This window comes from Oreochromis niloticus, linkage group LG9 (genome assembly GCF_001858045.2).
Source record: "Oreochromis niloticus isolate F11D_XX linkage group LG9, O_niloticus_UMD_NMBU, whole genome shotgun sequence".
NCBI classification, from domain to species: Eukaryota; Metazoa; Chordata; class Actinopteri; order Cichliformes; family Cichlidae; genus Oreochromis; species Oreochromis niloticus.
In genome coordinates, this window is record NC_031974.2 from 24,513,322 (window position 1) to 24,525,971 (window position 12,650).

At 37.7% G+C, this 12,650-nt stretch overlaps 1 protein-coding gene across 1 annotated transcript; it reads left to right on the forward strand.

Moving 5' to 3' along the window:
• Nucleotides 1–6,810: 6,810 nt before the first annotated feature.
• On the forward strand, nucleotides 6,811–11,670 carry LOC106096899 (sialic acid-binding Ig-like lectin 7). Its single transcript, XM_013265873.3, has 7 exons — nucleotides 6,811–6,918; nucleotides 8,211–8,276; nucleotides 8,474–8,851; nucleotides 9,839–10,141; nucleotides 10,725–10,994; nucleotides 11,070–11,151; nucleotides 11,245–11,670. Exons 1-7 carry the CDS (start codon nucleotides 6,816–6,818, stop codon nucleotides 11,324–11,326), a joined length of 1,284 nt encoding a protein of 427 aa, XP_013121327.2. The 5' UTR covers nucleotides 6,811–6,815; the 3' UTR covers nucleotides 11,327–11,670.
• The last annotated feature ends 980 nt before the right edge of the window (nucleotides 11,671–12,650 follow it).

A 12,650-nucleotide genomic window follows, 5' to 3' on the forward strand; every position in this document is an offset into this window, starting at 1 on the left:
TAACACACTGTTGATGTCGACTCTGTGCTGTTATCTCTGTATCAGTTACCAGAATAAAGAGGGAACCCAGAGTAAGAGCAAGTCCAGTTTCACACCACATGCAAAATACATTTCACCGTGAGTGTCAGCAGTGTCTGAAGATGTATTGGCACAAGGCTCATGTCTCTGCAGCCCATGGTTTAGGAGATAAGAGGAGGGGAAAATGCCTCCCGTTTAAGAATTTCAGCTCTGATTTTCATGAAGTCTCTGTAGACTTTGAATTGGGAGTTTTCCGACCTTGTGTTGCTCTAAAGCAATTTGCGAGAGAACGGTACCTCCCACAATAATGACGGTGACATTTTCTGAAAGCCAACGACAATACCTACGTTTTGATGTATAATTTGTGTGGATGGAGTGAAAACTGAGTGAGTATTTGTTCAGACATGAACAATAGATTCAAACGTTTCAGTGTGTGCTCTGTTCAGAGTGACCTTAGCGATAGCAACCCATTTTCTGTCCTCATGATTCATGCAAAAATTAAAAATTCATTGTAGGACAACGGTAAGAGATATGAAAGAGCTGAGTTATAGAGTGATAGACCAAGAATGAGAGAACATTTTAAAGTTGGAATGGTGTTTGTGGGTGAAATCATGTGGAAGTAGTTCAACAGAACAGCTCACCTCTGTTGTTCACCTGAAGAACAACAGAATTATCCTGCCAAGATATCTTCATGATGCATTATCTTACATGCATACTCAAAACAGGACCACTTTTGCATAGCTGGTGCATGTGCTATGAAGCGAAACACAACTTCTTTAAAAAACACTTGAAAAGTTTCAAAAATGTAACTAAAACATTGACAATAAAACATCAAAGTCATATTGCTTTCAGTTGGGAGACATGTGACCTCAAGAGACTGACCACTGGCCCAGGTAAGATGCTTTCTTTAAACGCATTGGACTGGGGCTGTACGATATCAGAGACTCTTCAGTTAGCATTCAAGGTGTTAAATGTTAGATGGGCAAAACACCAACATTTATCGTGCAGATTTAGTTGTTTGTATAAAAGTCCATTGTGAAATGCTGGTGTTTCACAAGATCTACCATGTTGTTGTGAAGGATGAGAAGTTATTGTTGATTACTTTTGCACTGCAAACAGTGTGTCTCAGTGAGCATTTCAATGCTTTTCAAGATCTGTGTACAAGAGACGGACCCCATGTAATTTATGAAGAGCTTTTCTGTTGTAAAGTATTTGATTTACAGGTGCCATACAGTCATCGTGATTCCAGTTTTTATATTGTACCATACTGTTTCCTCCGAACAATAAAGGTGGCTGTTAAAATACAAATATTTTTTTCTGATTTATTTATTGTACCTTTAAAACCTTGCAGTGAATGATTGTAATACAGTTATATAGGAACTGAAATAAAGTTAATTTTTCTTCTATTTAGAATTCTATTCAGAGTAAAATTCAGTTCTGTAAAATGTAAAATGACTGAAATTCTGTTCTATTTAGAATAAAATTAGGGTGGAGTTTTTATTTTATACTAAACCTATAAACTAAATATAAAATATTTGCACTAAATAGAGTAAATTTAACTCTGAAAGTTTAACTCTGCTGTAAGAGTAACTTTTACTCCATTTAGACTGGGACCAAATACTGTCTTTTTTAGAGTAAAATTTTATTCCATTTGAGTAAAATTTACTCAGTGAATTTTACTCTCTCGTAGCCACTGTTGTGAGCTGTTGTTTCTAGAGGCTCAGTTATGGACATCTTGTTGTAGTCCTTATCCATCTAGAATGCCTTATTTGATAGTTGGGGTTTCCTTAATTTAGCCTTCTGCCCTTCCTCCATAAAGGAAGCTCTTAATGTATATTTTCTTAAATCTACACTCATTTGAAACTAGACACAAACTCATCTGTACTAAAACAAAATTACTTTCTTTTTCTTTCTGCTGGTTCAGATCAAGATGCTCCAACAAACAGGCAGAAAACTATGAGCAGACTAACATCCAATCACATCAACAGAAACATTAAAATGTAAACATATTCAGTGCAGTGCTTAAGAATTAAAGCCTTTTCAGAATGAGCTTGTATGCAAATTTATTATGTAACGTATATAGGCACAGAAAGTGTTGCAATTAAGCAAAAAAAAAAAAAAGGAAAAAAAAGAAAAGAATCATCAAAAATTCACTACAAAATAAATGGAGGTGACTCTAAATAATAATGACCTGGTCCTGATGTTTCTTAAGAGAAGGCAGGGAGAATTTCATATTTTGATCCAGAAGTTGAAACTATGACAGTCGCTTTCGTACCTATCCCTCCACAGCACAGCGGTATATCTCAAACTTCCATGTCCTAGTTGCCAACCTCAGTAGCCTGGGATCTACTACCAGGCGACACACATTGCTCCTGACCTCTACACTTTTGTGGGTGGCAGGCCTAGAATAAATAAATCCACGTATTTATAAAGTGGAAAATGGAGATTAATATTAAAAAACTGAGGTTTTTAGCATCTTTAACACTGGTTATCACAGAAGTAACACCAAGGTCTTTACAGGGTAGAGTAATATTACATTACATTAAATTAAATGCATATTTATAATAACTCAAGTTAGTAAAAAGGTTTTTGGGTTGAGAAAGCAACTTTTGACTTCTTGTGATCCGCTTCAAACAGTTAAAGCTAAAGAATTCTAATTTTTTTCTTATTAAGTTAACAACATGAATATAAGCTTAATTCTGAAATTCCACCAAAGATGCACATTAGATGAATATTTCCTCACACTATGAGGTTATTTATTTATTTGACACTGACAGAGCCACTCAAAATTTGACAAAAAGAGAAATGTAAAGAAGTGCCATGTTGTGGCTGATTAATTTGTGAAACAGTGACAAAGCAAAAGCAGAAACACTGAAGTACTTGTGGAAGTTTACTAACAGCTCTCTGTAGGCAAGGGTGTCATGGGATACTGCAAATTTTGGAATTGATCCAATATAAAGTAAATACAGGGCCAGTATTACAGACACCAATACCCATAGTTTTACATTGTAAAGGCAGATTGTGTAGGGGAGAGCGTGTGTCATGGCTTATGAGATCATCAATTTGCCAATACTGAACAATTCAAATGACCATTACCTCAGTGTGACTTACATTCCACAATGATCAGTTAACACAACAAAACGCACCTTTCAGCATTTCATGTATTTTTTAAAGTTGATTTTTGGAGACATGGAACGTAAATGTGCCTGTCAAAGACATTTCTCTTAGTGCATATTGTAGGTATATTTTTTCATTTCCAAAAAATGATTTATATATCACAGTTGAGAGGGCTACATACTGAACTTAGAGGTGTCATGTTCAAAATTTTCAGAAGGAATTCAGGAGAAAATATCTGTCGTTTAAAAAGATTTTATTTGCTTCAGCAGTTGAAATTACAAGTGTTACAGTACTGTACCTTTGTGTGAACCAGGGAACTGCTTCAAAGAAAAGATGACACTGAATCAGGCAGTGCAGGTTTTATACTGCGACAATCACAGAGATTATTATGGCTATCTTCTAACACAAACTGGCTAACACAAACGTGGCAGTCTGCTGCGAATCCTCCCCGTTCAGTCCGACCTCGCCTCATATCTGCTCCTCCTGGAATCAGAAAAACAACCCCTGCGCAGCCTTGGCTATCTGCTGATTTCTAAGGCCCAGTTCAGGACATCTTGTTCGGACTTCATGAGACTATTCTAACCATTATCAGTGTATGTGTAAGCATGAGGCAAAAAGGACCCTCAAACGCTGTACGCTCACTCTTCAATATTTCAGCCCAGTCATAGCGCCGGATGAAGCTTATTACCCTCAAAACAGAGCGCCAACTCGTTTATGAGCACAATTGCATAGTGTATAAATTAAATAATAAAACAGCTTTATCTAATAATTTAATTAAAAAAAAAATCAGTAATTTTCAACCCTAATAGAGGATTAAACAAAGTATTGACGTTATCGCACATCCAGTACCAGTACCGGCATTGGTACTCGATATTTAGATCGATGACCTCACCTCTAATAGACACTGTTTTTGTAAGCTGTGTGAGATGACAGACAGAATATTTACTAATGTGCCTTTTTTATATTTGGCTGGTGTTTTAATTTTTTTTCTTCTCAAAAAATTAAAATGCAGACCATATACTGTACAAAAAAGATAATAATGGTAGGTAAGGTAACAATGAAGTGACCATATTTGGATGAGAGGGCGAAGTGTTAATGCTACTAAACATGGTTAGTGAGCAGCATCCATAAACTGTACGGATGCAACACACAGAGACATCTGCTAATGCAAAGTGTTGTACTAACCAATTAGTTGAATTTCACTTTTCAAAACTGCAGCAAAAAGTTCTTGGTTGCTCTAAAGTGGAGAACAAACTTTAGGAGACTAAATAATGTGTCAGATTGTTAGTGATGGGAGACAAATTTGAATCTCTAACACATTCAAAATGGATTTTTTATGAAAAAAAACACAACACGCTTTTTGTAAATGATGAAACTATCTATTATTGTTACATTTTTAAACACAACTGATGGTCTCAGATGCTGGATAAAAACGTGCTTACACTTGGTTAAAGGTATGATTAATAACAGAGAAGAACTGACAAAGGTGGATCCATGAGTTTGCAGTTGGAGTAGGTGGAGCGCAGACAGCGATGTTAGCACATAGTAGGGCTGGTTTACCAGGATTACCATGATTGAGATTCAGCACAGAAATAAAATAAACTGATGGATGCCACAAGAATACTTGGAATCACAAGAAGATAAGTTCAGTGAGCCATAAAGTTTATCTTTCTGTTACTTAATGGAGGTTCTGGAGTGGCGTGACAGGTTGTGCTGGTGTGTACATACTGCAGACAGATGATTGGATTCCAGGGAAAGCATTGAAGCTCAGTCATGCCAATAGGACTCTTTGCAAACAACAGAAATCTTCACTGTATAAACATTACAAATAAAGCAAAACCAAAAACAATAAAACATAAATAACAGAAAGAACAAGCCAAGATATTTTTTATGCACCTCTCCTTTTTCCAAGTATCATCGTGCTGTAGCAAGCCAGCTACAGCGACTGGTTTCAGGTCTCCCCTGTCTACTGAATTCACTTTACCCGCTAATACAGGACTTTCTACTCAACACCCTGTACCTTCATCCTCCAACTGCAATTGCTTACCTGCCCGGCCCACTGGAGGATTCGCTGCCCAGCCTGTGGGTCCCGCCTTTGAGGAAGAAGCAACGTCCACGCTGCCGACACTCCTCACCACAGCCAGATTCCAGGAATTCAGAGCAGCCGGCTGTGGTGAGTAACACTGACATTTTTTCCACACCTGTTGAAATACTGGCTGTTTATTCTGGGGCAGTGTTTTGTGTGGAGAGTAACAAAGACCATTTCCATTCTGTCAGCCGAGACTATGTGCTTTGTTCACCCATGTCGAGCCACCTAAAACATTTACTTCATGATAATATTCATCGGGTGAACCATGAGAGGCGAAACGTCTTCTGGGTCAGACCCAGCAACACACTCAGACAAAAACTGGTTCATCCGAAAGACAAAACTCCAAAACACAAACTTAACAATGTGGTGTATGCTGTACAGTGCACCGAGGAATGCCCAGACCTCTACATTGGAGAGACCAAACAGCCACTTCACAAGCGTATGGCACAACATAGAAGAGCCACCTCCACAGGACAAGACTCAGCGGTCCATCTGCATCTAAAGGACAAAGGTCACTCTTTCGAGGATGCCGATGTTCACATTTTGGACAGAGAGGACAGATGGTTTGAAAGAGGAGTAAAAGAAGCCATTTATGTCCAATGTGAGCGACCATCTTTGAACAGTGGCGGTGGCTTACGACACCAACTGTCTGCCATCTATAATCCAGTTTTGAGATCCCTTCCCAGACACCTTAACACCCACTCACATCCTGGGCCTTCTGACCTCAGGAAATCACATGATAGGGTGGGGCCAGGTTTCACAGTGAGCTCACCTGAAACCCTGGCTGATTGTGATCTACACCTGTTCTCACACCTTGGCTTATGTGATTAGGTAGAGGATCATCAGGGGGTCCTTTGTCCCTCTTTGGGGGGAAACTCCCACTAGGTTAAAATCTGGGACTCTCCACCATTTGACCCTCAGAACTGAAGAAGCTTCTCGGATGAGAGGTGAAACATCTTCAAGCAACTTAAAGAAGTCCAGACGCTTTTCTTTCCAAGCTCCTTAGACTACGATGACCTGGATGACTGAGAACCTTCACAGACATATTATGTTATTGCTTTTCTCAATTTTAACCTCCTAGGACCTGGCATCCACATATGTGGACATCACATTTTGGGTTATTTTGACCAAAATACTCAATTTTGCTCTACAAAGGCCTTATATCCACTTACGAAAACATTATACTGCCTCTGTTTTATCAAAATTTAAAACGAATATCCTCATATGTGGCTCTCATTTTTCTTAGAAACAAAAAATCGGGTAAAAAGAAAGTCTGGGGATTGTTTGTTTTTACATTCATCGGGTCCCAATCAGCCCAAATATCAAAGAGAAATTAAAAATGCATGCCGTGGAACAGTTCGGGTCTTAGGAGGTTAATATGATTATTTTTTCAGTATATTACAAGTATGTTGCTTCTTATGTCAGCATCATTTGTATTAGCAAAAGTTGTATATTAATACTGAGAATGACTAAAACAGTACTGTACAGTTAAGCTTTGAGGCTTTGACAAATACAAGCTAAAGATATGTTTAAGGATATCATCTGACTTTGTCCACAGGAAATAAGCAGGAAGGACAAAACTGACTTCATTATGCAGTGCAATGCACTCAGCGGGTGTCTCTACATGTTCTTCCTGAAATTTGCTACAGGCTGCTTCAGTTTACTCATAAGACCATCAGCAGACTTAATGTGGGGTAAGCAAACATTTTACAGCTTTTTATTCTTAAGTTTTAAACTAAAACTTATTTTGTTATCCTTCTTCATTTATTTAATTACATTTTTATTTAAAGCTTTATTTAACCAGGAAATAAAATAACTCTCCGTATTAAAAATCTCTGTTACAAGAATCTACACAAAGAACATTTTATTGTAAATGTGTATAAATCGACAGAATCGGTTGTTTATTGCCTTTTATTTCATTAAAACAGCTAGTTTTTTTGCTCGCTACAAAGGGAATAAGCTTGTGCCTGCATGTGAACATGCTAACACTTTTTCTTAATCAGCATGTTCTGTTTTTAAACTTCCTCCTAACAACGATGGTGCATGGTTTACTGTAAAAATAGTATAAATCTGTTGTGTAATGCTGTGGGAAGCAGGCAGGATAGGACCAAAAATGCAGAACACAAAGCAGAGCTGAACTCAAAAACTTTATTGCTGGATGTTCGATTAGAACATGTAGAAACTAGGGAATGATAAGGAACCTAAACTGGGAAATACAACAGGTGGAAACACAGCTGGAATGAGTCTGACTAATGAAACAGGGGAGGCAAAACCAAAGATAATCCACACAGGACAAGAGACTATCACAATAAAACCAGAAACAGAGAGAGACCAGTCACAGGAAAACATGGGAAACACATCCAAACTGGCAAAATACAGGGAACAGAGGGAGGAGACAGAGACAAGACAAGGAAGAGAGTGAGGGACCAAGAGAGAACAGAGGAACCAGACAGACACACAGAGACAAGACTGACTTCACATAGAAACACAGGACGGCGAAGACTAAACTAACCAACATAATGCTGACTGACAACAAATACAAAATATGAAACTATAATACAAGGATAACAAAGCAGAAAACTCCTAAACATTCCCAAAATTAAAACACAAATCTTACCCTAACACTCCACACTTATGTAAGGCACATTTTACTGCTTTGAACAGAATTTTGTTTTGTTTTTTTCACCGCAACTAAATGATACATCAAATAATTTATTTAGTGTTTTAATTTGACATGAACTCTGAGATATGTTGTTTTTTTGCTTTTCAGTTATTTTCGCATAGTTCCACAGGTGTACTTAAAAATTACAAAAATGACACAAACCACTGATACGGATGAAAAATGTGATTGGACAGAGTGAGTTTGTATTGAAAAGACAACATTGTGTAAAAGCTCCACATGTGAAATGATTCAAAACAATGATTTTATTTCATTTTTATCTGTTTATCTAATTCTTGCCATTGCTTTTTTTATTTGTAAACACAGGGAAGGAGTTTCTGTCTGTGAACATTTTCACTGTCGGTGTGTTACTGATTGGTCTCTTTCTTTCGGGTGAGCTGATTGTTCAGTTATTCAAAGATGCTGAAATAATTTTTTAATTTAACCTCATTTTGAAACAAAATGGAAGACCTTTGAAGACAGAGTCAACTGTTCATGTCCTGATTAAAAATTGTAACACTTACATATAAACATTGAACTGCAAACATGAAAATAACAGCATTTTGGTAACCATGACACTGTACTTACAGGTGCTTTGCCTGATTGTCATGATGGAGCAGACCTCTTCATAACGGCTCCAAAGCAGATGGAAGCACTCAGTGGATCTTGTTTGCATATTTCATGTAGCTTCAGAACCAAAGAAGGACAGAAATTTAGCAGCACAAGAAAAACCTTTGGAGTGTGGATTAAAAGTTATCATAAAGTTACCAGAAACAATGTGATCTTCAACAGTAGTGGAGCAGTTAGCACCTATCCAATGAGTATTACTGGGAACCTGAGTCAGAGAGACTGCACCACTCTGTTTACTAATTTAACCACCACATACACAGACACATACTTCTTCAGAGTAGAGAGTGAAACATTCAAGGCGACAGCTCATTGTGATTCTCTTCAAATAACAGTCAGAGGTACAGAATTTTGAATTCATTTATAATATAAAAATGTATGCCTTCATTCTGAAAGTTGCAGTAACCCTACAGTCACAATGACTGTTCTGATTTATTTCATTAAAAAAAATGTGTGAAATTTTCAGAAAGATTTTTTTTTTTTAAAGCCCAGAAACCAAATACAGGGATTTACAAACCATGTACAAACAACACATCAAGGGTTAAAACTGGGAAATTCGATTATTTTATAAGTAAAAAAGAAAGAAAGAAAGAACATCAGAAGCCATCAAAATTATTGTCTGAAGGCCAAGAAAGATGCCCAACGGATTTAATTTACCAACTGGATCATCACAGTGTTGCCGTATTGGTCCATTTGATTGACCTTTTGTTATTATCATTTATTTATTTTATTTTATTTTATTTTCAGTTGTTACTTGTTTGGGAGATTTTACATACAAACCTAGAGAAAGCAGTAGTGTCTGTGCATCTTTCAGCTACACTTGTTTTGACCACTCGTTGTCACTTATAGAATTTATAGAAATCCCTATACACAATCTTCAATCTTTGCATGTTTTCTGTTGACAACTATTTTTTTTTAACATTGTTTAACTATTTACCTCAGCCCTCTTTGAGAGTGATAAATTCCTCACGTGTTTAGTTCTGAAAGCCAAAAAAAATTAAAAATTTATGACATTACACAATATTTCTAGTATTTTGTCACCCCTGCCCCAACTTTGTTTTAAATAGATTGTTTAATAATGTCTATGTTATTCAAAACCAATCCAATGTCTCACTTTTTATCCTTAAATGTGTTGTTCTTGTACCATTTTTGATTCGTTATAATGTTTCATTGAGTTGTACATAGGTGCATTCAATGGATTACATACTAAGTCTCAACTGCTTTATAAATGGGTTTGTTAAACTGCTATTTAGTTCATATCAGTAAACCTGCGAATGCACACCAATTAAACTCTTTTTTTAAACTGTGTTTGTGATGTGAAACCACAGATTCTCCTTGGAGGCCCAATATTACAATCCCAGGTGATCTGAAGGAGAAGGAGTCTGTCACTATAACCTGCTCAGCTCTCACTCCCTGTCCACACTCCCCTCCTCAACTCACCTGGAATCTCCAACAAGACTCTCACAACAAAATAGAGGAAAACACAGATGGAAGCTTTACAACTAAAATCCAGCAGACCATCACTCTGTCAGACACACATGATGGAAAGAAGATCAGCTGCTCTGCCAGATATCCTGTGAACCAAGGAAACACCAAGACAGCAGAGACAGAAGAGACTCTCAGTGTTTCATGTAAGACAATCAGAGTTTGTTGTTTGAACCTTTCAGCTCATCATGATTCGTGGGATACAATTTTTAAGTAGTTTTTATAAGGACAGCCCAGTCGTCCATGAAATTTTAAAAAAGAAGAAAAAAGAAATACTTAATTTATCCTGAAATGATTGTGTTACAGCAGAACAAAATCACATCAAAATGTGAAACTAATTCTATAAATACAAATTTAAATGTGATACATTAGGGAGCCTAAAATTAGCGCTGCTGCTGGTAAAGATTTTCTGCATCTGTCCTTGTGGCAGCAGAGTTAAAACTATTCTAACTCTGCGTTTTCAACTATCTGTGCAGTAGGGTGAAAGTACCTCTGTGTTGGATTTAAAGTGACTAGTGCACAATGACTATGGTTCTCATGGTCAGAGTTAAGCAACATAAAGGGTTGTAGAGATAAATTTGAAGTTAAGTTGATGATCGTTATATAGTGTATACTATAAAGAAATCATAAAAAGTGTACTGTCACTATGAGGTGCAGAGAAATCATACCATAACAATGAACGAGAGCCAACTGTGAAAATAGTTATCTAACTCGTATCTTTTTCTCCAGATGCTCCTAAAGACACCTCAGCATCCATCAGTCCATCAGGTTTGGTGTCAGCAGGCAGCTGGGTGAACCTGACCTGCTCCAGCAGAGCCAAACCTCCAGTCAGCAGCTTCACCTGGTTCAAGAAGAGCAGAGATGGAGCTGTGAAAGTATCTGAAGGAGAGATTTACAGCTTCAATGTAACAGATGGAGGAGTTTATTACTGTGTGGCCACTAATGATCTGGGTAATCAGACATCAGCAGAGAGTCATGTGACTGTTACTTACAATGAAGGTAAAGTAAGTTAGTTATTTTTATTGTGTCACTTCATACATACATTTAACACTCTAAAATCTGGTTTGATTTTAGCTGGCATACTGGTTGGTGTCTACACTATAGTGAAGATTGTGGGAATCATAATGCTTATGAGCACACTGATCGTATTTGAGTGGTGAGATAAATGTTTCTGTGATACACTCAATTGAAAGTACAGAATAACTGGTTTCATTCTTTTTCATTGATTTTTTTTTTGTTTTTCCTTCAGCTGGTTCAGATCAAGACGCTCCAACAATCCAGTGACAGAAAGCTGTCAGATGAGCAGAGTCACATCACAACACATCAACTAAAGTTTCTGCAGGACAAACTCCATCTTAAAATGTCACTAAATTAACTCCAGAGTACACCCTGGACATGTCGCCAATCTGATGCAGCGCTAACACAGAGCGACAGACAACCATTCACACTCACATTCAGACCTATAGGCAATTTAGAATCAGCAGTTACCTCACTACCTGCATGTGTTTGGGATTCGGGAGGAACAACTGTGGCACCATGCTGCCCTCTATTCACATCACTAATACTGTATTAAATAACCTGCTGCCCCCTTTGTGGAATTTTGCCCATCCAATTACAAATGCTTGAAAGTGAATACCATGCTGTATTAAATGAGACATGGAAATAGCAATTGAGATATCTGTGTAGGTTCTCAGTCTTTTATTTCATGGAAGTCTAAGTCACTTGGAAACCAAGCGACAAGAATTCTTCGTCTCTTGAAGATATTGCATCTCTAATCTGAGATGCTTCTTCAGTTCTAAAACCACATGGTTGAAGGTCCCAGTTATTTAAACCCTAGTGAGGGTTGTACCTGAACAGGATCCTTGTACGAGTATTAATTATATGCCTCATCACATGAGCCAAGGTGAGAAAAAAGGTTTGGGTCATTACCACCAAACCAGAGGTTTTCAGTGAAACCATTGTGAAACCTTGTCTTACCCTATCATATGACGCAAAATGTGAGTAGAGGTGAGATACCTGGGAAGGGATCAAGTGACAGCTGGTGTTGTAAGCCACCACCTCTGTTCAATAATGATCATTTACAGTGGACATAGATGGTCTCTATCGGTCCTCTTTCAAACCATTTGTATTCTGGTCCAAAATGGGAACATTTGCACCTTTTTCCTTTAGATGCAGATGTACAGTTGAGTCTTGTCCTGTTGAGGTGGACCTGAGTAGCTCCTCTATGTTGTGTCATGTGTTTATGGAGTGGCTGTTTGGTTTCTCCAATGTAGAGGTCAGAGCACTCCTCGTTGCACTGTACAGCATACACTATGTTGCTTAGTTTGTGGGTCTTAAATGACCCTCGCGAACTTTATTCCCCCTAAGCCAGAAGGGAAAGAAAAATAACACTCATTTAAAGAAAACCCCCAAAACATGTGGTTATTACAACTGTGCTTTCATCAAATCAGCAAAGATGCACAGGAAAGAAAGTCAGACACCAACTAGTGGGAATCAGAAGGACAAATGGAACATTTTTATATGTATGTCTTATGTAGCAGGTTTATCAGAGGGACCCAGGAGAATTTTCTCCAAGCGCGGCATCCAAGTGCACTTCAAACCGAGCCACAACCTAAGATAAACTGGTTAATTCCAGGGACAAAACTGCCAAACTCA

Excerpts from the sequence above, each read along its gene's own strand:
- LOC106096899 (XM_013265873.3), top strand. The coding sequence starts at position 6,816 with ATGCAGTGCAATGCACTCAGCGGGTGTCTCTACATGTTCTTCCTGAAA. Across the intron at positions 8,852-9,838 it reads TCTTCAAATAACAGTCAGAG|ATTCTCCTTGGAGGCCCAAT; the intron begins GTACAGAATTTT and ends GTGAAACCACAG. Across the intron at positions 11,152-11,244 it reads ACACTGATCGTATTTGAGTG|CTGGTTCAGATCAAGACGCT; the intron begins GTGAGATAAATG and ends TTTTTCCTTCAG.